The sequence below is a fragment of the Arvicola amphibius genome, chromosome 11 (genome assembly GCF_903992535.2).
Source record: "Arvicola amphibius chromosome 11, mArvAmp1.2, whole genome shotgun sequence".
Classification (NCBI taxonomy): Eukaryota; Metazoa; Chordata; class Mammalia; order Rodentia; family Cricetidae; genus Arvicola; species Arvicola amphibius.
In genome coordinates, this window is record NC_052057.2 from 99,581,567 (window position 1) to 99,605,661 (window position 24,095).

The window sequence follows — 24,095 nt, forward strand, 5'->3', positions numbered from 1 at the left end:
ATGCATGTGGTGCACACACACACGTAGGCAAAACAATCTTACATATAATAATAGAAATTTAGACAGCAAAAAACAAACCCCCAGTGGTTGAAGACAGGAGTATCCCACAGTCCACTATAGACAGTTCTTGCTGGACCTCTCTCCTCCAAGCAATGACTCCAGTATCTTCCGGATTCAGAGCCATGGAACTGTCTAATTGGCAGGCTAAGGCTGGAGGAAGTGGAGAAGACTATAAAGGGCAGTGACCATCACTTCTAGCATGTTCTACTGGTCAGATTCTTGGGATCTTCAGATGTATAGCAGAGCCGCGTGTCCAGGAAATGGAAGAGAACTGGCGAGAATTGTCAGGGGCTGGGGACCTCACAAGGACCTTCACGTATTGCTGGGTCTGCTGCTCTGTTGCTATGGGGCTGGGACGTGTCTCTTCTCCATTTTTCTGGGCTTCAGTCCTGCCCATCTGAATGCCGAGTGCCTTGGACCCAGGTTAGATAGTATTAGAGCTCTCTGGCTTTACTGTTCTAGAAACAGGGAGCACACTTATTTCGAACACTTGCTGAGTTAATTCTCCTGAGAACGAACCCTAAACTTCCCTGTCATGCATTCCTCCTGGAATGCAGAAAGTTCTGGTGTGGATCCCTACAGTGGGTCAGGCACTGGATAAGCTTCCTGTAGGACATCTCATTTTAGACTCGGGTATGATCACAGAACCCCAACCCCCACCCCCACTCTATAGACAAGGAAACCAGGGCTCAAAGAGGCCACAGTGTGTAAGACAGAGGTGGGTGGGAGGCTTGAGGACAACCTAGCATGCCCTGTTTCCAGAGTTTCTCCCCTACTTCTCCACCTATATTTATTATTTGTTTATTTATTGGAGCCCTATGGACTGTCCGATCTCGCAGTGGATCTGTTCTACTGATGCTGGATCTTAGGCAGTAGGAGAAAGGCTCACACTCAAGTGAACACGTGCACACTCCCAGCCCATCCTTCAGAAAACCTTCTGAGGCTTTAGGTGCCTGAAGTCAGGCAGAAAAGGCTGAATATAGAGTACAAGGGCTGAGAGTGAAGGCAGATGGGGGAGTCTTGTTTCCAACTGGTTAACCACTCAGTAACCTCCAGCTCTATGGGAAATGCAAACAGTTAGTAGTGGGGCCAGCAGGCGGCTGCAGATGGTTATGGCGGGTATCCCACCGGAGGCCAGCTTGTGCACAGCTTGCCAAACAAGGCAGTAAGGGCACCTTTTAATTTGCATAATGCCTCCATCTGGGCTCACTGTGGCCCTAGAGACCAATGTAGCTTACAACTCTTTTTTTTACAAACAGGCTAAGGCTTGTTGCTCAAAGTGTGGTCCGGGGATCAGCGTCCCTGACATCACCTGGGAGGCTGGTCATAATGCATAATGCAGGCCCCGGACCAGGTACCAGTTCAGACACCATTGATCTGCACTTTAATGAGACCCAGGACACTCTGTGTACATGTGCGCTTGGGAAGCATTCCAAAGAACCACCCACCAAGTGGCCCAGTCCCTGAAAACTCTCTCGAGTTTTACTTTTCCCTTTCGTAAGAATAACATAGACTTGAGATTATTTTTCATGCGGACCCCAGTCTTAATACAATATTTCCTTGTCATCTTTTAGGGCATGCTATGTTAGTGGTGGTGGGCAGAGGGGCTGGAGGCCCCCAGACATATTTATACCTGCCATTCTTTAGGCTCCAGTAGGCAAGATGATTCCCGCTGGGAGCTTAGATCAGGGCAGTGACTCTAAGTGGACCCAGTAAGAGGGTCTGTGGGTTAGGGACTCTATAGGAGGATATGGGCACCATGTTGAGGCAGGGCCTCAAGATGAATAGGAACAGGACAGGAACCACATCCTGAAGCCGGTTCTTGGGCAAACTGGCATAGGGAGGGGTAAGGCTGCAGAACAGAAGGACACGGGGACCCTGGAATGTATGACGAGTGGCAAAGCGTGTTCTGAGCCAGCCTAGCATGTGGCCACCCGGGACCTGAGGCACTGAGTTGCTGGTTTCTCGCTATGTCGTTCACCCTTACTGAGGGATTAGGTCCTGGGTATGTAGCCTTCAGAAAAACAGGGAGAGTGTAAGGACTGAGCAAACCCTTCTGAGAGGCAGGAGACCAAGAAGCAGGTGGGTGGGTGCTTCAGGATTGCTGCTCATGTTCCTTCCTCCCATCCCTGCTTCACTGCCTCCGAGAGCAAGCCCAGCCTTCCAGATCTCTGGAGCCTGAGTTTCTGTCATTTGCTACCATGGTGTTTGTTTTGCCTCTAGGGACCCAAAGGACCACCAGGACATAAAGGAGAATTTGGCCTCCCGGGACGACCTGTAGGTATCAGTGTTCCCCACACTAAAGGATGGGACATGTGGTGACCAGGTTGCCCCACAGCAAGACTCACTAAGGTATCTTGTATGCATCTCAGGGTCGCCCAGGACTGAACGGTCTCAAGGGTGCCAAAGGAGATCGAGGGATCATGATGCCGGTGAGAACTGTATCCTCTTCTCCCATCCCAGCTGCCCCTGAGCTGGAGGGCTGATCACACCCTGTTCGAGAGGGTCCAGTGCCATGAAGTCCAAGGAGTGGGGTTCGCAGAATGCATGTTCAGGAGTGTTCGCCTTCTTCCTCCATCGTCGCTTCGGAAGATCCTCACACTTAGCCCTGCCCCCATCTCGCTCTCAGGAGGGTCCCGTGCCACCTGGATCATGCTCATGCTGAAGAGTGTCAGTCTCCCTATGCAGACACCAGATGGAAAGGGGAGGCAGGAGGAAGGGATTGGAGCCTCTTAGGATCCTGATGCCCCTCTTCCCTTCTGCACATAGCTCCAGGAATGCTGACGTTAATGGGAACCAAACTCTGGGTTCCAATGTCAGCTTTCTGTAAACTTTGAGCAGGTTGTGTCCCCTCCCTGGGCCTCATTATTTGTGGCCATTAACCAGTATGACATAGTTGCTCTGTTGTCTCCATGGTTTGCTGACATTTTTGCAGTATGGGCTGGATGTGTAAGCACTCTGTGGATGGGACTAGGGACCAGAGGCAGTTATGGGTTGTCTCCAAAGACTCCTCCCTCCCTGGCTTCCAGCCCAGTGTAGGGCACATCCTGCAGTTTCTTCTTACTCCCAGATCCCCAAACTCAGTAGCAGCTTTTATTTTCTTCCTTCAGGGTCCACCTGGCCTACCTGGACCCCCAGGACCCCCCGGACCCCCTGGAGCTATGGTTAACATCAAAGGTGTAAGTCAGGATGGGCCTGGGGACCATGCAACGGGCACCAGATTGGCCTCAGCTGGAGCTGGGTCTCCTGAGGGCCTCACCCCTCATATTCTCTTCCCTACAGGCTGTTTTCCCAATACCTGCCCGGCCACACTGCAAAACTCCAGTAAGTAACACATGCCCATGTCATTGGCAGCAGGCTAAGCATGGGTGCCAACTCAAAGAAACAGATTAGTCTTGCCTTGAGCACCTTCCATCCCTGGATGTATCTTCTATCCACATCAGGACCCTAAAAGGTCTAGATGTTTCTAGATGATAGACATCAGTAATGAAATATCTGCACACTGCTTCTTTTGATACAGCCAGTATGGCTAGTGTTCTGTTAGTGAGACCACATTGGCCTCATGGGCAAGAGGAGCGTAAAATTGCCAAATAGACCCCTTATAACAGGAAGAAGCGATGCCAGCTCATGGTGTCTGTGCTGGGAACTTGGGGATGGAATCTGTAGCTATTCTGTCCCATCCCTTCCCGAGGATTGTGTTACCGCTTACCAAACCTCCCCAAGAGGCAAACGATATCTCTCCCCTTCATCACGGGAAGGCAACTGCCCACGGAAGCTCTCGGGCTAGCCCAAGGTCACGGGACATGGGGCAGCTGGGACCATAGCTAAGATCTCCTGGTCACCAGGAAGCAGGTGCAGGCACTGTGATCACTTGCCCAGCCTCCTCCTGCCCCTCCCCACACAGGCCGTTGGCTGCACTGTCTTTAGGATGTTGCCAGTCTCATAGAGAGACATTTATTTCTGTGAGGAAACACGGGGACAGGCATGAGTCACGGATCTGTGAGTAATCAGTCTCTCATTCATTCAGTAAATATTTACTGAGCTCTCACCAGTGCCAAGGACTCCGCTAGGCCCTGGGGACACAGGGATGACCTAGACAGGCTTGCTCTCTGCTTTCTGGAGTTTGCAAATGATCATTTCAAAATATACTTTGAAGTGGGCTTGAATTGATTCCTGCGGGAGTGGCGATGGGCTGCTCTCTGAGTCTTCCGGCTGACTCAGACTGGTTGGCTGTGTGTTGCCCTAGGCATATGTCCAAGTCTGACCTTTGCAGCATCCAAGTGAGCAGCCCACAGTCCAAGCATTCTAGCGTGGAAGGCTGAGCATGGGATCCACCTGGGTGCAGTGCTGAGCTCCGTGTAGGTGCAATAGCACCACCAAGGGCATGTTTCTACAGACAACTGCAGAGCGGCCTCTGGTTCAAGGGCAGGTTCTGGAGATAGTCCCAGAAAGCTGTGCACACACCTCAGCATGCAGGAGCTGTAGGCTGCCTAGGTTCCCCTGGCTATGAGTGTTGAAGGTCCCGCCTTCCACCACAGAACCCAGCCGCGTTACCACCTCCCACAAAGCAATCCCAATGCACCAAGTGTGGGACGGCCCACCACAAACTTCAGAGCGTTGTGGAAATGCTACTGCAGTCACATGACCTACGCTGGGACCCTGTGCCATATCCACACGTGGGTGGGTGTGCCATGGAGTTACTTAAAAAGAAGTCAATGCTAGGCTCAGAGTAATTGGGGTGAGGTTTGTTTTGTCTTAATTTCCTGTGGCATACTGGGGCACCTTGGGATTTGGAGGAGAGGATGTTTCCTACACGGCCGCCCTCAAAGTGGACATCACCAAACAGAAACATACCCAGCACCTCATAAGTACCTTCCAGCACAGTTTAGACCTTACAGTTTACACCCCCACCATGCCTCTTAACTAGAATCTCTGCAATATGCATCCTTAATTTTTTTTCTGGAAGATTCCTTCCCCTTCCCAGCATCTTTATGGGATAAACGCTAAGCACCTGGTAATCCCATTCATAAGTACAGAAAGATCCTGGATCCAGGTGGACCACCATCACTCAACTGGGGAATGATGGCGGTAGAGTGTGGTAGAAGACCCAGCACAATCAAGAATCGTCAAAGAGTCTTGATGAGGGATGTGTAGGTCAGGTTAGCCTGTCTGTGGGGAATTGTCTATATTACCTGCCCACTATGGGTGGTACCATACCCTAGGCAGGAGTTTCCAAACTGTGTAAGAGTGGAGAGAGTGAGCCGAGCACGCTCACGCATACATGAATCCCTTGCTCTCTGCTCTTGACTATGAATTGGATGTGACTAGCTGCTTCCTTGCAATGCTACCTTGACTCCTGAGCAATATAACTCCAATAACCTGGAGTTGTCAATCAAAAAATCTTCTGTAAGCTGCTTTTGCTAGGGTGTCCTATCACAGGAACAGGAGCTGAAGCTAAGACAAGGCGTGTTGCACACCAGCTTTCAGGGGCCTCTGCAGACTCACCTAAGAACTCACATATGCTGGTGAGATCTGGGGAATCTCGTGGCTTGGTGAAGGGCTTTCTGCACAAGCAGGAAAAACTGTTTGATGCTCAGAACCTGAGGGCGGGGAAAGCCATGATGGTGCACATTCATAATCCCAGTGCCACAGAGGTGGAGACGGGGTGTCTGGGGCTCACTGGCCAGAACCAGGCCAGTGACTCAAAGAACAAAGTGAACAGCGCCTGAGGAATCACACGTAAGATTGACTACAAGAGGGAAGAGAGGGGGGGGGGGGAAGGGAGAAAGGGCAAGGGGGCAGCAGGGATATGGGAAAGAACTGAGAATTATATTATCCAGAGCTGCTTGGATTCCAGATCCCTGTCACCTAATGAGGAGCCCATAATAGCCCCTCCAATCTAATGACAACCCTGTTATTTATCACGGCAACTCCTGCCAGGACCCGTGCCTTATGCCTGTCTTTGATTACACTCAGTAGCAGATGACTGGCCCAGCTTCAGAGCTGGCTCAGGGCTGGATTGGACATTTGGCCTCAACCATGAGCCAATCTTAATTGATAAGGAGGGAGGCCAAGACATTCAGCGTTGGCCAACACTCTCACGAACACTATCTGAAGGCCCTGGGTTTCCCTTTTGCTGAGAGTTTTGGCCAGAAGTCTCGACGCTGTGTTCTTGAGGCCGGCTACATCACGGGCTTCCCTACTGAAGGCCTGGGATGTCTGTGTTGAGGGTGCTGGGAGAACTGGAGCTCCAGAGCTAAGTCCAAGCCTGGACCTGTGTCATTTCCTCCTCTGCAATATGTCCCCAGGAATGTAACCACCCAGATAAAAGCCAGGGCAGAGCTTCCCACGTCTGACCTGGTCTTTCTCTCTCCCTAGGTTGGTACTGCTCACCCTGGGGACCCAGAGCTTGTCACTTTCCATGGTATGCGCTCTTCTTCACTGTGCTTCTCTGGAACATTCCTGACCTGTAGACACTTACATGTGTCTAGTGCTGGCCACAGATAAGGTGGTCGGGAAGGGCTGACTGGCATGGGGCAGAAATGGCAGCTGAGCTGTGGTACACGTCTTTCTGGTTTCCTCACGTACCCGTGTGTCCTGGCTAAACTTCCTGGGTAACAGGAAACTCTCCCTTTGTTCATTCCTTTGCCAATTGCTTAAAAAGACAGCCAAGGATGCCTGCTTGGTGCTGCCCCATGTGTCTCCTGCCTCCTCAGCCCTTAAGATCTTTTGGGTGTCAGGAACCATTAAAACTAACTATAGGATAGAAAGAATGGTTCCATTGGTCAAGAGCTCTTGCCTAGTGTGTGGGAGTCCTTAGGTTTGATCCCCAGTGCTGTGAGGAGAGGGTGCGGCAAGGCATGTTGATGCATATCTATGATCCCAGTACTCAAGAGGCTGAGGCAGGAGGATCACCAGTTCAAGGTCAGCATCTGTCCTCCTCATGGGTCCATCGGAACCTGTGTTCTCCTAGACTACAGGCAGCGCTTCTGTGAAACCTTGCTCAGTGTGTATATGTGTGTGGGTGGAGGAGGGATGCGCAGGGGAGTGGGGGTAGGAAAGGTTAGCACGCTCAGCCTGTTAAGAGCACACCACGGCGGGACAGGCCTCTAAGAGAGCAGTCATGAATCCTCTTCCACCTCCACTCAGTATTCCATAAGCGCTTCTGGGTGTTATACGGCCTCTCAGGGCAGCACCTGTGGGTGTCTACTCATCTCCTCCACCTTCACAGCTGGCTGTGGCTTGGGTGGGAACCCACAATGCTCTGCCTACGCCCTTAGTCTCACCGGCTCCCATGCATCGGTGGGACCTGGGCCATGTGGTTGGACGTCCCGGCTGCTCCCTCATCACACCTTTGGTGCCCTTGGCCATTCTCCTACATCCAGGAAGCCTGGACCCCACAACCTTAGGACAGCCCCTCTAGACTAGAGAACACTGGAAGATTTATCTGCTGCGCTTTTTAGGGGTCACAAACTGGGGGGGGGGTCCTCACATCCACCTTTAGGTCCCATCCAGGGGAAGGGAAGGGGTGATTTTCCTCCCCAGATACCATTTTCCTGAAAGCCTCCCTCACGTGCCTCTCCCCTATGAGGAGCAGAGGGAATGGTGGGTTGGGAAGGCAGCCCCTCAGACTCCTGGCTTCCTACCACTTAGGGTGGCATGTGACCCACAGTGGGTGTTCATCCCCTCAGCTAGCTGTGTAAGTGAATAATTCAGCCCCCTTAGCTGAACTGTGTCATCGTCCCTGAGGGATTTATTTGCTCCTCAGGACCCCAGGCTGTACAGGCCCCGGGGAGAGGAGACTGGAGAGCAGAATGGAATGGTGCCTCGGCCTGTTCTCACAAACTGTCCTAAGCAAGTGGGTAGTCAGCCCCTGCTGAGTCACTATAGTCCCTGCGGACTCCACTCTGTCCGTCTTCTCTATGACATTACATTACTGTGAACTGGGTCAAGATCTGGAAACCTGTCTGCTGCAGGGACCACAGCCCTCCTGGCTTTCCTACCTGCTGGCTTCCCCGAGCCTTCTAGTCTGATGGGCTTTGCTAAAGGGCTTGATTCCAAAACCCGATTTCCCACAACCTACTTTTCCTTGTTCTTAAATGTGTACTTGTGTTTGGTGACAGGTGTTAAAGGAGAGAAAGGGTCCTGGGGTCTTCCTGGTTCGAAAGGAGAAAAGGGGGACCAAGGAGCCCAAGGACCACCAGGTATGCCTGCTCCTGCCCTAGGCCTTGCTAAGTCAAGGAGGCTACACAAGCTAGCCACCCTGCCCACAAGCGCTGTGGTTTCCAGTAAGAAACAGTCTCAGACCTGATATGTCCAAAGCAGAACACTCAAAGGAGACCAGGGGGGAGGGCTGAAGGTGGGGTACTGCTGAGCATGCTCAGAACCCCGACTTCCAGCCCCAGAACTACAGGCGGGGTGGGGGTCAGAGGGAGAGGGTGACTTTCTGTTGTTGGTCATAGGTAAAATATGGCACTGAAAGAGTCAGGGACTTGCCCAGGACCCTACAGTCCACGGGCCTGGATTAGGACTGGAGATGCCTCCAAGACTACTGTCAGCTCTAGTAAACCAGCATAGTGTCACTTTTATTAAGAGATAACCATGGCTACTAACTTGGAAACTGTGAAATCTTGGCCATTACAATGATGAACTTACAAAGTGTTCCTTCTTCAGGCCCTCCGGTTGATCCCGCTTACCTGAGACATTTTCTCCATAGCTTGAAGGTGAATATTCATTATTCAATGTTTGGTCTATTATCCTAGTCTGTTTGCTGTTGCCGTACTGAAAACCACAGACTGCATAACATGGAAAGAATGGAGGTTTCTATAGCACATGGTTCTGGAGGGCTAGGGCTCCTTACTTGTTGGGATTCTGCAAAGTCCCGAGACGATGCAGGAATCACAGAGCAAGACAGAACAAGGATGCTAAGGGTCTATTATAGATAGATAGATAGATAGATAGATAGATAGATAGATAGATAGATAGAGAGCAAAACCACTCCCTAGCTCACAAGTCTCTCCACTAACCCACCTCTCGGTGCCAGCAATATACAAGTTTGGGGTTAATGTTTCTAACACATGGACTTTGGAGATCCCACTGATACCGCAACAGCCTGTGACTCGGTTTCTTGTGTTTCTGTTAAGAAAGGTTCATGCCTGTCTTACTGCAAACTCCCACGGTCTTTCTTCCAGGGGGGGAATGGAGATGCAGCCTTCAGAGGAGAGTCCAGCAACAACCTCTTTGTGTCTGGGCCTCCAGGCCTACCAGGACATCCAGGCCTGATTGTGAGTAGTAACTCCCTGGGGACTTGTGGCTTTCCCTGTGCCTCGCCCCCAGTATGAGTAGGTGGGTTTAGAGTTGAAGTCGGTGTAGTGCGTACTTAGGCCCGAGCAGGCGCTCCTCCTGTGTTGTTGGCTGGTTAACTCAGTCTCTAGAGCTGTCCAGGCTACGTGCCGTTAGTGAACCCATGGGCATTAGCCGTCCGCACTGTGGCAACTTCCCTCTGAAGAGAGCTATCAATAGTGAGGGGTTACTTCGTAGGATGTACGGAAGGCACTGGCGATAGCTTTAGAAGGACTCTTTGGTTCTTGTGACATGGTTCTTGCACTGTGACTTAAGGCCAGTCTCCAGTCTGAAGGCTCAGCTGCTTCATGTGTGGAGTGAGAAAGCCAGACTAGATTTCAAGGACCCTCTGGCTGCCTGGGCTGCCTGGTGTCTTTGGACTCCGTGTCTGGGCTGTTGCTGGCTGACACCACCTGCAATTACCGGATCTTACAAACATCCTCATTAGAAAGAGCGCTTTCTCCATGACTATGTGCTTGCCTCAACAGGGACAGAAAGGAGAGGCTGTTGTGGGGCCCCAGGGCCCCCCAGGGATTCCAGGCCTGCCTGGGCCACCTGGCTTTGGGAGACCTGGAGTCCCTGGACCACCGGGACCCCCTGGGCCACCAGGACCTCCTGCCATCCTGGGTTCAGGTTAGTGCTGAGTGGTGCTTCATTCCTGCTGCTTCTGTCTTTGTGCTCAGGGTGGCACACCTGGGTGGCAGACGTCTCTGTCTAACAGGGCTGTTTGCTGGATGGAGCCTGCCTTCTTTTCTTCCTTGAAATGAATATAATTCAGATATTATAACATACATTTATTTCAAGTGTACAATTTAGCAATGTCGCGGCTATCACGATTGCTTAATTCTAGACATTCATTACACCAAGAAGAAGCCTCATGGGATGGAGTATGAAAGTTCAGTGGTAGAATATGGGGGAAGCTTTAGGTTTTATCCCTAGAACTGCAGGAGGAAGGAAAGAGGGGGGAGGGAGGGAGGGAGGGAGGGAGGAAGGAAGGGAGGAAGGGAGGGAGGGAGGAAGGAAGGGAGGAAGGGAGGGAGGAAGGAAGGGAGGGAAGAAGGGAGGAAGGGAGGGAGGAAAGAAAGAAGGGAGGGAGGGAGGAAGGGAGGGAAGAAGGGAGGAAGGGAGGGAGGAAAGAAGGGAGGGAGGAAAGAAAGAAGGGAGGGAGGGAGGAAGGAAAGGAAGGAAGGAAGGAAGGAAGGAAGGAAGGAAGGAAGGAAGGAAGGAAGGAAGACTGATTTTGCTGGAAGCAGTTACCTACCCAGATCTACTTTTTGTCTCTGGAGTTTCCTATACTGGACATTATATATAAACCAGATGTGCTGGCTAGTTCTGTGTCAACCTGACACAACCTAGAGTTATCTGAAAGGAAGGAACCTCAATTGAGAAGATGTCTCCATAAGATCAGGCTGTAGGACATTTTCTTAATCAGTGATGGATGGAGGAGGGGCCAGTCCACTGTGGGTGGGGCCATCCCTGGGCTGATGGTCCTGGGTTCTATAAGAAAGCAGGCTGAGCAAGTCATGGGGAACAGGCCAGTAAGCAGCACCCCTCAGCATCAGCTCCTGCCTTCAGGTTCCTGCCCTGTTTGAGTTTCCTGCCCTTACTACTTTTGAGGCTGAACTGTTATATGGAACTGTGAGTGAAAAAACCCTTTCCTCCCCAAGTTGCTTTTGGTCATGGTGTTCATCACAGCAATAGATACCTTAACTAAGATACCATATAAACAGAATCAAATAATCTGAGGCCTTTTGTGTCTGTTTCCTTCCCTTAGCATGTCATTCATCTATGCTGTGGTATGTTTCAGTACTTCACTCCTTTGTTTCTGACCAAATAATCTGCCATCTTATTGGTATATATTTTTCGTGTATTCATCCATCTGTTAATAGCATTTGAGTTGCTTTGGTTTTCCAGCTGTTTGCATTCTACCACTCACAACTTGAGTCTAAGGTTTTGTGTAAGCATGGCCTCAGTTCTCTGGGGTACATACAGAGTGAAATTGCTGGGTTATAGGGAACTCTATGTTTAACTCTGTGAGGAAATGCCAGGCTACATTCCAAAGCAAACTCATTATTTCACATGACTGCCAGACTGGGGGAGGGTCCCAGACTCCCTCATCTTCACTAACACCCATGATCAAACCTTTTCAGTGCTAATAGCTATGAGTCGCTAGCTCACTGTGGTTTGCTCTGTGTGGCTCTCTCTGAGTTTTCCAAGTGCCCCATAGTATTGAGCATCTCTTCACACATTCTAGAACCTTCCTGGCTGCTTTGTCAATGCTTTAAGAATCTGGATGTCCTAGTTAGGGTTCCTATTGCTATGATGAAACACCACAACCAAAAGCAAGTCGGAGAGGAAAGGGTTTGTTTGGCCCATGCCTCCACATCCATAGTCCGTCATTAAAGGAAGTCAGGACAGCAACTCAAAACAGGGCAGGAACCTGGAGTCAGGAGCTGATACAGAGGCCATGGAGGAGTGCTGCTTATTGGCTTGCTCCTCCTGGCTTTCTCAGGCTGCTTTCTTATCAGCCTAGGGATTGAACCATCCACAATGTGTTAATAGAGGCTGTTCATTAGTTCCTGGCTGCCCAGACCCTAAATAACCATACAAAAACTATATTATTTGCAATACTGTTTGGCCAATAGCTTAAGCATATTTCTAACTAGTTCTTATATCCTGAACTAACCCATCTCCATTAATCTGTGCATCACCACGAGGTCGTGACCTACTGGCAAAGTTTTGGTGGGCTCCAGTGGAGGCATCTGTCCCCAGATGCTACATGGCTTCTCCCTGACTCCATACATATATGTGTGTGTGTGTGTGTGTGTGTGTATATACATACATGTATATATATATATATATATATATATATATATATATATATAGAGAGAGAGAGAGAGAGAGAGAGAGAGAGAGAGAGAGAGGTAGACTGGAAGATATATACAATAAAACATTCATAGCATACAGAGGGGAATCCCACAACAATAGGCTGGGCCCTCCCCCATCAATCACTAATCAAGAAAATGCCCTACTGACTTGTGTACAGTCTGATCTTATGGGGGCATTTTCTCAGTTGAGGTTTCTTCCTCTCTGATGACTTTAGTTTGTGTCAAGCTGACATAAGCTTGACTTAAGGACCAGCATTAGATGTCACGCTTGGTGCTGAATTCCCTTCAACCCTTGGAACTTCTAGTATGCAAATGCAAAACTGAGTGGAATTAAAGAAAATACGCATTCACTGCACAATACCAGTGCCAGGAAGTTTGCTGGCCATTTTGTTCCAGTTTTTTGGTGATTCGGGAAAACCAATAGTGAGGCTGAGGAGGTAACTCATGGGAGTGCTCAGAATGCTCACCATGACGGCATGGGGATCCAAGAGCCCAGAGCTTATGTAAAGCAGTCCGGCAGTGCACATGTATAATCACGGGGCTGGAGAGGGAGAGACAAGAGGATCCCTGGGGCTCACTGTCAGCCAGCCTGGCCTAATTGGTGAGCTTCGGGAGATTGAGAGACACTGACACCGTCTTAAGGACAAAAACCAGGTGGCAGCTGAGAGAGGCTAACACCTAAGGTTGTCCTCTGACCACCACACACCCTGGGTGTATACAGGTACAAACACACATGAAGATATGTGCTGCTCCACTTTATAGCCAGTAAGTGGCACCCACAGTGTCAGAGCCCAGACACCTGTAGCTACAAGGCCTGTGTTTTTCTTGTTGTGCACGAGGTAGACATTCTATGGAGAGCTATAAAGCTGAACACCCCTAGTCCCAAAAACTCAAAGTCTGAAGTCCTCCAGTTTCCAAAACTTTGTGAGCACTAGTGTGGTGCCACGGGTGGAAACTCTGTACCCCGAGACTGTTTAATGTCCAAAATTATTATTTAAAACATTGAGGATTCAGGCTTTATCCTGCTGGTAAGGGGCTTCTTTAGCATAACGGAAGCCCTCAAGTCAATCCCCAGAACCACACCAAAATAAATAAATAAAATATAAAATTACTTTTAGTTTATGATGCTGGCCCTATCCCCAAGATAGTTCATGTATATGTAAATATTCCAAAACTTAAAAAGTAAAAACCTCTGGAGCACACCTTCATCCAGTAGCAGAATAAGCACATGACTGCTTCCTGATGATTGCATTGGCACGAACCAGGTGTGGTGGGGCACGGCTAATGGAGACCCACAGAACCTGGGGCCTTGCAGAGGGTGGCCTGGGGCTGGCTTTAACATGGCCTTGGCTTTACTGGCTGAAAGCAGAAACAAGGTTCAGAGTATACTGAGTGGAAGGGAAGTTTGCTCACTGGAAGGAGGGGATAAGCAATCAGCTCGTGGGATGAGTAGACCGGAAATTGGACCCCAAGAACAGCCAGAGCCTAACTCAGACTTACACCCTGTAATGAAGCTCTGGCCTTATCTTATCTGTGTAGCAGCTTCCTCCTTGCTCCCCACAGACCACATCCTCTGCATAGAGGAGAAGATGGTTACCGACAGCTTAGTGCTTCCACTGTGAGCTGGAAATCATGAGCTCCTTTCTCAGTTCGAGTCTGAAATGTCTTGGAATAGGGCAGTTTCAGGAAAAGATTATAATTGGCCTGTCTTGAGCTAGGTGCCAACTTTGAACGAATCATCTATAGTCAGGAGGGAGGACCACTTGAGAACCTAATAGCTCTTTCTGCGAGGAAGGAAATGGCTGCGGGTATGAAGGGAAAGACCTCAGGAGAAGACTATGAGGACTTTGATCTGCAAAGGATGCTGGGTAAATTAAACCAGATGTGCCAACAGGGCCTTGATGGATGCAGAGGCGTTGTAGAAGATACAGGCAGTTGGCAGTGTGAGTGTGGGATGCAGACAATTTGTTGTCCACAAAAGCATCAGTTTAGGGGGATCCAGACACCTTGCTGCACTGAGCAGGGACTGTCTTTCATACAGTGCATGACGAGTCCCAGTATATAAAACACTTGCATAGCCACCACCCACATAGACTTCCCAGCGATGCTGAAAAGGAGGTAAAGTGGATATTATATTATAACCCCAACGGGGCCGACACTGAGGCTCAGAGAGGACATATGACTTGCTCAAGGTCATTCATGCTCAAGGGACACATGGCTGGATCCACATCCAAGTCCTCCACTGGCCGCCTACCACCTATGTGTGGACATTCAAGCCCTGTGTTGGAGCTAAGACTTGCTTGCTGTGTCCTGAAGAGACAATGCAGTTGTTTTCTAGGACTTATAGAGACATCTTTGCATCTGCCAAGAGCTGTGCAGATGCTGAAGGGATGCAGCTTAGAGAGGCAGAAGAAAAACCAAGGGGAAATGCTAATACTTCTGTGTTTGCCTGAGGCAAGGACCTTCCAGCTGGACACTCCCACCCTTTCATTTTTCTGGGGATCAATGTGGCAGCCTTGAGCTGATTTTTAAGGGTCCTGTGACATGCCAAGAACTAAGAAACTCTGGGAAGATTGCAGCCTGAATGTTACTGGTTCTCACCAGCATGCCAATAGAATGTTAGAGTAGAAGGAATGTCTGCCAATGTCAGGCAAATAGCCTTCAAACCTGCTGCTTCCCTAAAATGTACAGCTGGCAATGGACAACCTGGTCATCTCTCCTGTCACTATCAACCTGGACTCTTTCCTCTCCTCTCTGTGGTCCACTTTCCTCTACTTGGTGGTCACATGCTCTGTCTCTTGAGTAAACTGTATGAGTCAGGGTAGTTTCAGATGCAAGTAACAGAAAGTTCGACTCAAACTGGCTTTTACAAATAACCACCGATGGGATTTCCTTACAATTCTGAAAAGTCTTGGGCACAGCTTCATCCAGGGCAATGATGAAGAATCTCAGCTCTCCCCCCCCCCCGCCCCCCGCAAGCCAATCAGCATGGCCTTAATCTCTTGCTGGGCCAGAGTGCCCCATTTCCATCTGCAAGGTGGACAACCCTCAGCATGGAAGGGACTGTGAGCACCCCTCTGGGGGCCAACAGGGACCCCTTGTGACAGACACTATGCTTTATATAACTTCTCTCTTTTGTTTTGTCCCAGCTGTGGCCCTTCCAGGCCCACCTGGCCCTCCAGGACAGCCAGGACTCCCAGGATCCAGAAACTTGGTCAGTATCTTGTATAGTAGCCATTACACGTTGGACAGACTTACTTCAGACTCTGGTGACAGTGTTGGAATCCCTTTTATTTTGGAATTAGAACTCTCTATCAGGGGCTGGAGATGTAGCTCAGTGGGCCGACTGTTTTCCTAATGTAGGAGGCAGAGTTCGATCTCTGGTATCACATAAAACCAGGCATGGTGGCAGATGCCTGTTGTCTTAGCACTTACGAGATGGAGGCAGGAAGATCAGAAACTCGAGGTTTGTCCTCAGCAACACAAGTTAGAGGCCAGATACACGAAACTCTATCTCTAAACAAGCAAACAAATAAAATTCCATGACAAAAGAATGTGCCATTCCACCAATAATAGATGTGGCCATTTATTTCCTATTCAGATGACTTGTTCAATAAAGAGCTACAGAAAACAAAATGACTGATTGTTGACGTTGTGGCCTGTGAATCTTGAAGTGACTAAAACCCGATCATTTCTATTTTTAAAAACAGCATGCACACACGTGTAAACAACACCATAGGTGTTTTGATGGTCACACTCACGCTGGGTTATTCCTTAGCTGGAGCATGGCATATGGGTATTCACAGCCCCACAGTGCACTGCAGTGGGCATGGCTTGCCTGGATTGTTACAATGCACAGAGAGAGAGGTAGAGAGAGAGAGAGAGAGAGAGAGAGAGAGAGAGAGAGAGGGAGGGAGGGAGGGAGGGAGGGAGAGAGAGAGAGAGAGAGAGAGAGAGAGAGAGAGAGAGAGAGAGAGAGAGAGAGAGAAGCACCTACCGGATTGGCAGCAGTCCGAGGAAATCTTTTTGGTGATTACTGGGTTTCATTAAAAAACAAACAAAATAACTAAGAAAGAAACAAACAAAAATGACTTTCAAAAGACAGAATTGTCCAGCAGATGACAAAATTTGGCACTTTGCCTCTTGGGGGATTTCTATGTCAGTTTGATTAATGTTATTATCGTCAAGGTGAGATAAAAATTTTGGGGGACTCTTTCTCAGTTACAATGAGACTCTCGACTGATAGTTCCTCGAGACTTGGTGCTATTCAGAATAGTGTTTGCAGTCTCAGCTTCCTGAATCTGTTTCTGGAGCTGCTAAGTATCTGCCATTCTTATTTTAGGCAACTTTTGAGACAGAGCTGCTGCAAGCCCCCACTTTTTAAACACATATTTAATATTGCAACCATCCAGCTAGACTAAAGACTAAGTGCTAAGTATAATTGCCCACTTGCTTGCATTTCTTATCCCAAATGAAAATGGATTTGAAAGTCACTAAGAAATGTGAGACGGTACCATTAGCCAGTGTGGATGCTACAGAGCTGTGTTAAAAATCAATGCAAGTGGCAGGGAGAAAAAAAGGCAATGTGCTGATGATTTTGCTAAAACCAAAACCCAGCAAAGATAACTCTGGCGCAACATCCTTATCTTCACAGGAAATTATCTTTTGGTTTTTATTCATTTTTTTATAATTTAGACTTGTGGTTCAAAGAAATGCATGTTTTTATTTCATGAAAAAGAACTCCCTTAGCCAAGCATGATAGTACACTCCTGAAATCCTAGCACTTGGGAGGCTGAGGCAGAAGGATTATTGAGTTCAAGGCATGTCGGCATGTCTTGGCTACAGTGAAAACGCCTTTAAAAACTAGAGGCTGAGGAGAAGATCAGCAGGTCAAGTGCCCAGACATAGGCATGGAGACCCCAGTTCATCCCTAGCATCCACTTTGAAAAACAGAATGCAGCTTGGTTGCACACATCTGTAACTCTGTGCTAGAAGAGTGGGAGCAGAGACGAGTGCATCACCGAAGCTTGCTGGGTGGCAGTGTAGACAATCAGTTAGTGCTCGGTTCAGTACGTGACCTTGCCCCAAAAGATAAGTGATAATGGAAAAGACCACGTGACTACCTCTGGCACCTCACTGCACACACGAGTGTGAGCACACACACACAGAGAGAGAGAGAGAGAGAGAGAGAGAGAGAGAGAGAGAGAACAACTGTGGTCTGGTGATATAATTCAGTGGTAGAGCACTTGCCTAGCTTGGACAGGTCCTGGGTTTGAGCCAGAACACTGAATAACTTTAGTTATTAACTAATAAGTTTGTTAGTTATTAACAAATAACATTAGTTATTAACTAGTATTATAGCACTGTCCAATGCAATAAACCTTTTTTCTCGAATGAGGGGTTACTTATCAAAATGCACATCACATTTTGCTACTGCTTCGTGACAGTTTGGAATTTAATGCCCTGACAGGTCACAGCACTCAACGACATGGGTGACATGCTGCAGAAAGCACACTTGGTTATAGAGGGGACGTTCATCTACCTGAGGGACAGTGCAGAGTTTTTCATTCGTGTCCGAAATGGTTGGAAAAGGTTACAGGTAATTCTTCAATTTCCTTGCTAGCCCTCTCTCCTCCAAATACCCTCCAGTGTGAAGAACTCCCCATTAGTGCCAGTTTTCTGTCTTGGAAGCTGTTTCTTACAGCTTTTCATTAGCAACATCTTCCTTCTCTTGCAGTTGGGAGAACTGATCCCCATTCCTGCTGACAGCCCCCCACCACCAGCACTTTCCAGCAATGTGAGTAACTCTGCTGTCTGCTTTCTGGGTGCCCCCGAGGACCTGGACCAAGTTCTCCAAAGCCCAACTTGTTCTGTGTGACTTAGCATCTTATAGAAGCTCAATAATTACTAGACAGAATGTTGTCACCACAGAGTGGAGGGAGACCTGGGTGCAGAGGCTGGACACCCCTGTTCCCAATTTACCCACAAATTGTCTAGAAGAATCCCTCCCTCTTTTGTTTACTTATTCTGAGACAAGATCTCACTAGTAGTCCTGGCTGGCCTGGAACTCACAGAGATCCACCTGCCTCTGCTCCCTGAACGCTGGGATTAAAGGTGTGCATTGCACACCAACCAGGCTGACCGTTGACATTTATTCACAACTGTAAAAGACCTTAAGCAACTGGCATAGCCTGTTGTGAGGCCGCTACCATCACCCCATTAGATTATAAAACTGAACCCTTGAAGAGGTGGACATGTTGGCTTTTAAGCTGAGGTCCTCTGCTTCTCCAGCTCAGGGATCGTTTTAAAGAGCCTGAGAACACTCCCTCCTTTGCTGATGACTTTTTCATTTGGCCATGAAAGTCCTCCCACTTGAGAATCACAGTTAAAGGCAGTGCCCAGCTATTTAAAGCTTCGTTTTAAATTTATTTAAAGGAGACATTAGACTCGTATCTCATTGTACCCTGGAGAGTACAGTGTGTATTCTGAATGTATTCATTCTTTTCCCTTTCCCATTTCACGTTGCAGCCGTACCAGCCACAGCCTCCACTGAACCCCATTTTAAGTGCCAATTACCAGAGGCCCGTTGTAAGTACAAGTCATACGTTTCTCTGCTGAGAATGAGTACGTGCGTGTGCCCGTCAGTGCTGAGCCCTGTGCCCATCAGTGCTGAGCCCTGTGCACGTCAGTGCTGAGCCCTGTGTTTGGTGTCTAGTTCCTTTTTTTCTTTCTAAGATTTATTTTATTTCACATATATAAGTGCCTGCATGTATGTACATGCTCCATGTGCATGCCTGATCCTGCAGAGGTCTGGAATCTGAATCATATTCCCTTTAATTGGGGTTAGAAATAGCTGTGAGCCACCATGTGAGTACTGGGAATTGAATCCTTTGATTCAAGCAGCAAGTACTGTCAACTGATGGCCATGTCTGCAGCCCTGGTAAATAGCTCTTACCACCTAACTGCTTACCAACCTGCCAGGAGGGCACACACACTATGAGCAGTTGGATCATGGTTATTTGAGTGAGGCAAACCCGAGATGCTGGGGTCACCAGAAAGACAAAGGTAGTCAGTACGCAAGAGGTGACCTCTAGCTTCAGACCTAAAGGACATTAACATTCAGGCAGGGAAGAATGAAAGGAGGAATTACTGGCAGAGGGGAAGATGGAGCATGGGAGGGTGGGTGTGTGTGCTGCTCCTTCCTGACTGTGTTTCAAACTGGCCAGAGGAGTAGACTTCACAGCAGAGGAAAAAGTTTAGGCTACAGAAGCTCACAAGGGCCAGAGCTAAGGACTTTGACCCTTTCCTGCATTGATGAGAGCTACGGATAAGTTAAAAGTAGAGCAAGGGTAAGTGGTAAGGATGGTATTTTGAAATGACTTTAGTTTGAGTGTGCAAGTCCATTGGAAAGGACAGGAACAGGGACCCAAGGCTGTGGGCTGTAGAAGAGGGCTTGTGGGAGACATGGGAAGAGACAGGAAAAGCCAGGCTGGTCCCCTGGTGCGAGTGTTGCCAGGAGAATGAGTGAGATGGAGAAGGATGCCCAATCCCCACTGGGCTGATGCAGTGGACACAGGCTCCTTCCCAGGCATCACCTGGCAGGGTGGAGATTGGAGATGCACCCCAGCCCTTCACTAGTGTAAAGACCATGTCCCCATCTCTTCAGGGACATCGTAGAGCTTGGTCACAGGGCATATAGCCAGCCTGGCAACTCTTGTCCCTGCTTTCAGTCACTTTGATTTGCACAGACCCCCTTGTAGAAGAGTGTCCCCCGTTAGCCCTACCCATACAGGCCTGCTATGCACGAGCTTACACGCAGCTCTGGATTGCCACAGTGCGCTCTCGTGCCCTAACTCTCTTACCTTATGGGTGCAGAGCCCAACCCACCTGAGTCAGTTCAGAGCCTTGGGAGAAGCAGTCTCCAGGGTTCTGTCTTATCGGTTACTCATTCCCACTCCAACAGAGAGCAGCAGGGAGACAGGGTCAGAGGCCTAAGGCCTTCAAGAAATATGCTTTCTGGAATGCTCACACCTCCAGAGAAGACCTCAGGGTCAGCAGAGTAAGTCTGAGGTGGCCCCAGGACACCCAAGTGAAAGTGGGAAGGAGGGGGTAGAACATGAATGTGTTAAACCCACCTGGAGACGTCAGCAGAGCTATGGCCATCGTCATGGGGATGACAGGAGTTGCAAATAGAGTCTATACAGGGACAGATGCAAAGAAGAAACAGGAGAGGCAAATGAGAAGCCAAGGCTGAGACAAAGAAGGAAGGTCAAAGGAGGTACTCCAGAGTCAAAGGCTGGGGGTGGGGCAAAATGACTGAAAGGTGCCCTTTGGATTTAGAAGAGAGTGCAAAGAATTTTTGAGGCCAAGATTCTAGGAGCAAATGCTGAGGGGAGAGAGAAGTGAATTTAGGTAAACCTTCAATGAGTCCCAAAAGTCAGTAAAGTGGCTAATGGAGCTTTAACACAGTATATTGGGGTTTTAATTTTCAAATATTATATCTGTGTGTGAGGGGTGTGTGACCCTGTATGTGTGTGTGTGCGTGTATGCATGCGTGTGTGGGGGGGGGGGGGTTGCATTTGGAGGTCAATGCAAGCTTCTTACTCTTGAGATGAGGCTAGAGAACAGGAGAGGGTGAACACTCAGACTGAGGACTGTATTTCATATGAAATGCCAGCAGAAAAGGCTGAAGGGGAGGTCAATAAATGGATGCCAGTGTATGAGATCAAACAGAGTCTAGAATGGCTTTTATTTGGGGCTGATGAACAGGGTGTCGGGAACGGGAGCCTAGAGTAGCTATATGACCCTAGTTTCTAGAAGGTTCTATCCCAGCTGTCTTGATAAATGCTGTGAGTCCATTCCTGGGCATCTCCCATGATCAGCCCCTGGTCTGCTCAGGAAGAAGTAAGGGCAGCCAGCAATTGCTGGAGGAAGCTTGGGAGCCAGGGCAAAGTCAACTTAGAAGCTGTGCTGAGAACTAAGCTAGGAGCATATCCAGAGTGCTCGAGCATGACCCGCAGGCTCAAACAGATCTCCAAAGGGCTTTGCTCAGTCCAAGGAGAATTTTGCATCCTTTTTTTTTTTTTAATCTAAGAAAGATATTCCTACCCCAAGGACTGTTCACAGAGCTGTAATGAGCTGACTGGAGCCCCAAGGCTATCTTGACTGGGGATGGGCACAGTTCCACTGCCCTTACAGGTAGCCAAGAAGCCTATGGCACACCTTATAGCCAGAAGGTGGCTCGTGCCCAAAACAGGAGGCAATGGCGGCCCCGTTAACTACACTGCCTTCCTCTTTGCAGCTGCGCCTGGTTGCTCTGAACACTCCAGTGGCGGGGGACATCCGGGCCGACTTCCAGTGCTTCCAGCAGGCCAGGGCCGCGGGACTACTGTCCACCTTCCGGGCTTTCCTGTCGTCCCACCTGCAGGATCTCTCCACAGTTGTGAGGAAAGCAGAGAGATTCAGCCTCCCCATTGTGAACCTCAAGGTAAAGACAATCCATCACCGCCCTCAGGCACTCAGGTCCCCAAGCGAGACCCAAGCATTTGCCACTCCAGGGTATCAACCGTAGCTCAAGGCCACACCTTTTCTCTTTTCAAGTCAGTTTCCTCTCTGAGCTGGGGACTTCAGGAGAGCTGACATCCGAGCCCTCAAGAATAAGCAGGAGCCTAACTGTAGGCCACTGGCACAAAAATTCTAATGTGGCATTTTTCTTCATAGGGCCAGGTGCTTTTTAACAATTGGGACTCGATCTTCTCGGGTGATGGAGGCCAGTTCAATACACACATTCCGATATACTCCTTTGACGGTCGAGATGTGATGACCGATCCGTCATGGTAAGTGGGGCCCTGTTGTGTGGCACGATAGGTGCTTTTAGGGTGTGTTCTAACAATGAGATACCTTTATCAGCACCGCCCTGGAGTACTGCCAATCCGAAGCCACAGGGAGGCCGCTGAGTCATGGCAAAGCCATGGCCTTGGAGCCAGAAGACCCAGGTCTAGTAGTTCACTACAATACTTGGGCAAAGCACTTCACTCTAGGGATCTCAACGGCCTCGCCCGCCTGTCAAATGAGTAGACCATTGTGTGTATGCCACGGGACAGTTATGCGGATGATTGTGGGTGAAAACGCAGGATGCCATAGACATGATGTGACTGGTGGCCCTGTGGCTTTGTCCTATAAATGGGCCTCTCGGTCTTTGAAAACAATCCGAGCTGTTCAGAATACTCAGTGTCTATGCTCTGACACATTTAATGCTAGGTCTGGAAGGCACAATAATACGCTTACCTGGCCCCTTCACTTTAAGGGTCCTCGGTGTCAAGAGGCAATAGATAACAGACCAAATAGAAATGCAGACAGCTTTGTAGTTTTAAAAGAGAAAGATGACAAGAAGAGCAGAGAAGAGCCATTGTTTCTGAGGGTGAGACGCAAAAGCAGAGTCCTGCAAGAGGGGACTCCTAAGGTGAAGGAGTCACAAGTCCGGCTGAGAAGAAGTAACCTCAGCAGCAACGGTCCAGATTCATGAAAACTAAAGACGCTACTGGGGGATGCTGCAAGCTGAGTCTGGCTGGAAACAGAGTATGCCTAGAAAGCTGGTAACCGCCACAAGGCCACAAAGAGGATTTGGCTTGGATCGTGGACTGTGGATGAGGAGGAATGTGTCTTAATTTACTATACTTACGCCAGTTCACTTACTAAGATATACAACAACAACAAAAATAGCCATTTGAGAACTGGGGTGATGACTCGGAGGGTAAAATGCTCACTGCACGGGCGTGATAACCCGAGTTCAGATCCCCACCGTACATCTAACGGGCGTGATAACCCGAGTTCAGATCCCCACCGTACATCTAACGGGCGTGATAACCCGAGTTCAGATCCCCACCGTACATCTAACGGGCGTGATAACCCGAGTTCAGATCCCCACCGTACATCTAACTGCCAGGGGTGGGGTGGTGGCACGCATCTGTAAACCCCAGCTAAATTAGCAAGCTCCTGGTTCAGTGAGAGACCTTGCCTCAAAAATAAGGTGGAGAATGATTGAGGAAGGCACCCAGTGGCTCTCTGACCACAAGTATATGCCTGCGCACATGCGGCCACACACACCCCCACGCAAACACATACGTGTGCACGCACGCACAAACCACACAACGCAATAGCTGTAAAATAAAATAAGAAATAAAGAACTCGGTGTTATTTTAAAAAACGCCACTTAAAAAGTAACACTCTAAAATTCCTTTCTAGGCCCCAGAAAGTCATCTGGCATGGATCCAACCCCCATGGTGTCCGTCTTGTGGATAAGTACTGTGAAGCCTGGCGAACCGCAGACATGGCCATAACAGGATTTGCCTCCCCACTGAGCACAGGGAAGATTCTGGACCAGAAAGCCTATAGCTGTGCTAATCGGCTAATTGTCCTGTGTATCGAAAACAGTTTCATGACCGACGCTAGGAAGTAATAGCCTTCCCATGATTCTTAAAGAATTTTCTAATTTTTCTCATGTGAAGAGTTGACACTGAAGTCTGAAATGCTGTAAATATTACAGGATTTTTTTTTATATATATACACTACACATTTGTCAAAAGAGAAACCAAAGGAAACATACCTCAGTATACTCAAAAGGAAAGACGCGCGAGGGACTCAGATCCAAGTCAGATCCAATCTACATATTGGTGCTAGATCCTGCAGTGTGAACACATACCGACCCAGAGTAGGGCAATCAGCAAACAGGCCAGAGGGATTGCCCAGTGCGTTCTTGGCAGAGAATAGTTCCTTCCTTCCAACCATGACTATTGAGTGTAAGAT

The 24,095-nt window shown here is 48.9% G+C and overlaps 1 protein-coding gene across 1 annotated transcript in view; it reads left to right on the forward strand.

Annotated features, from left to right (window-relative positions):
• The window catches only part of Col15a1 (collagen type XV alpha 1 chain), a 105,403-nt gene extending 81,655 nt beyond the window's left edge, over positions 1 to 23,748 (forward strand). Inside the window, exons 26-41 of the mRNA XM_038347949.1 lie at positions 2,284 to 2,337; positions 2,433 to 2,492; positions 3,171 to 3,239; positions 3,343 to 3,384; positions 6,439 to 6,484; positions 8,184 to 8,264; positions 8,734 to 8,783; positions 9,252 to 9,344; positions 9,891 to 10,035; positions 15,440 to 15,504; positions 17,761 to 17,889; positions 18,028 to 18,087; positions 18,819 to 18,878; positions 21,592 to 21,777; positions 22,011 to 22,126; positions 23,535 to 23,748. Of these exons, the coding sequence (XP_038203877.1) occupies positions 2,284 to 2,337; positions 2,433 to 2,492; positions 3,171 to 3,239; positions 3,343 to 3,384; positions 6,439 to 6,484; positions 8,184 to 8,264; positions 8,734 to 8,783; positions 9,252 to 9,344; positions 9,891 to 10,035; positions 15,440 to 15,504; positions 17,761 to 17,889; positions 18,028 to 18,087; positions 18,819 to 18,878; positions 21,592 to 21,777; positions 22,011 to 22,126; positions 23,535 to 23,748 (1,470 nt within the window). The remainder of the gene's footprint in view (positions 1 to 2,283; positions 2,338 to 2,432; positions 2,493 to 3,170; positions 3,240 to 3,342; positions 3,385 to 6,438; positions 6,485 to 8,183; positions 8,265 to 8,733; positions 8,784 to 9,251; positions 9,345 to 9,890; positions 10,036 to 15,439; positions 15,505 to 17,760; positions 17,890 to 18,027; positions 18,088 to 18,818; positions 18,879 to 21,591; positions 21,778 to 22,010; positions 22,127 to 23,534) is intronic.
• The last annotated feature ends 347 nt before the right edge of the window (positions 23,749 to 24,095 follow it).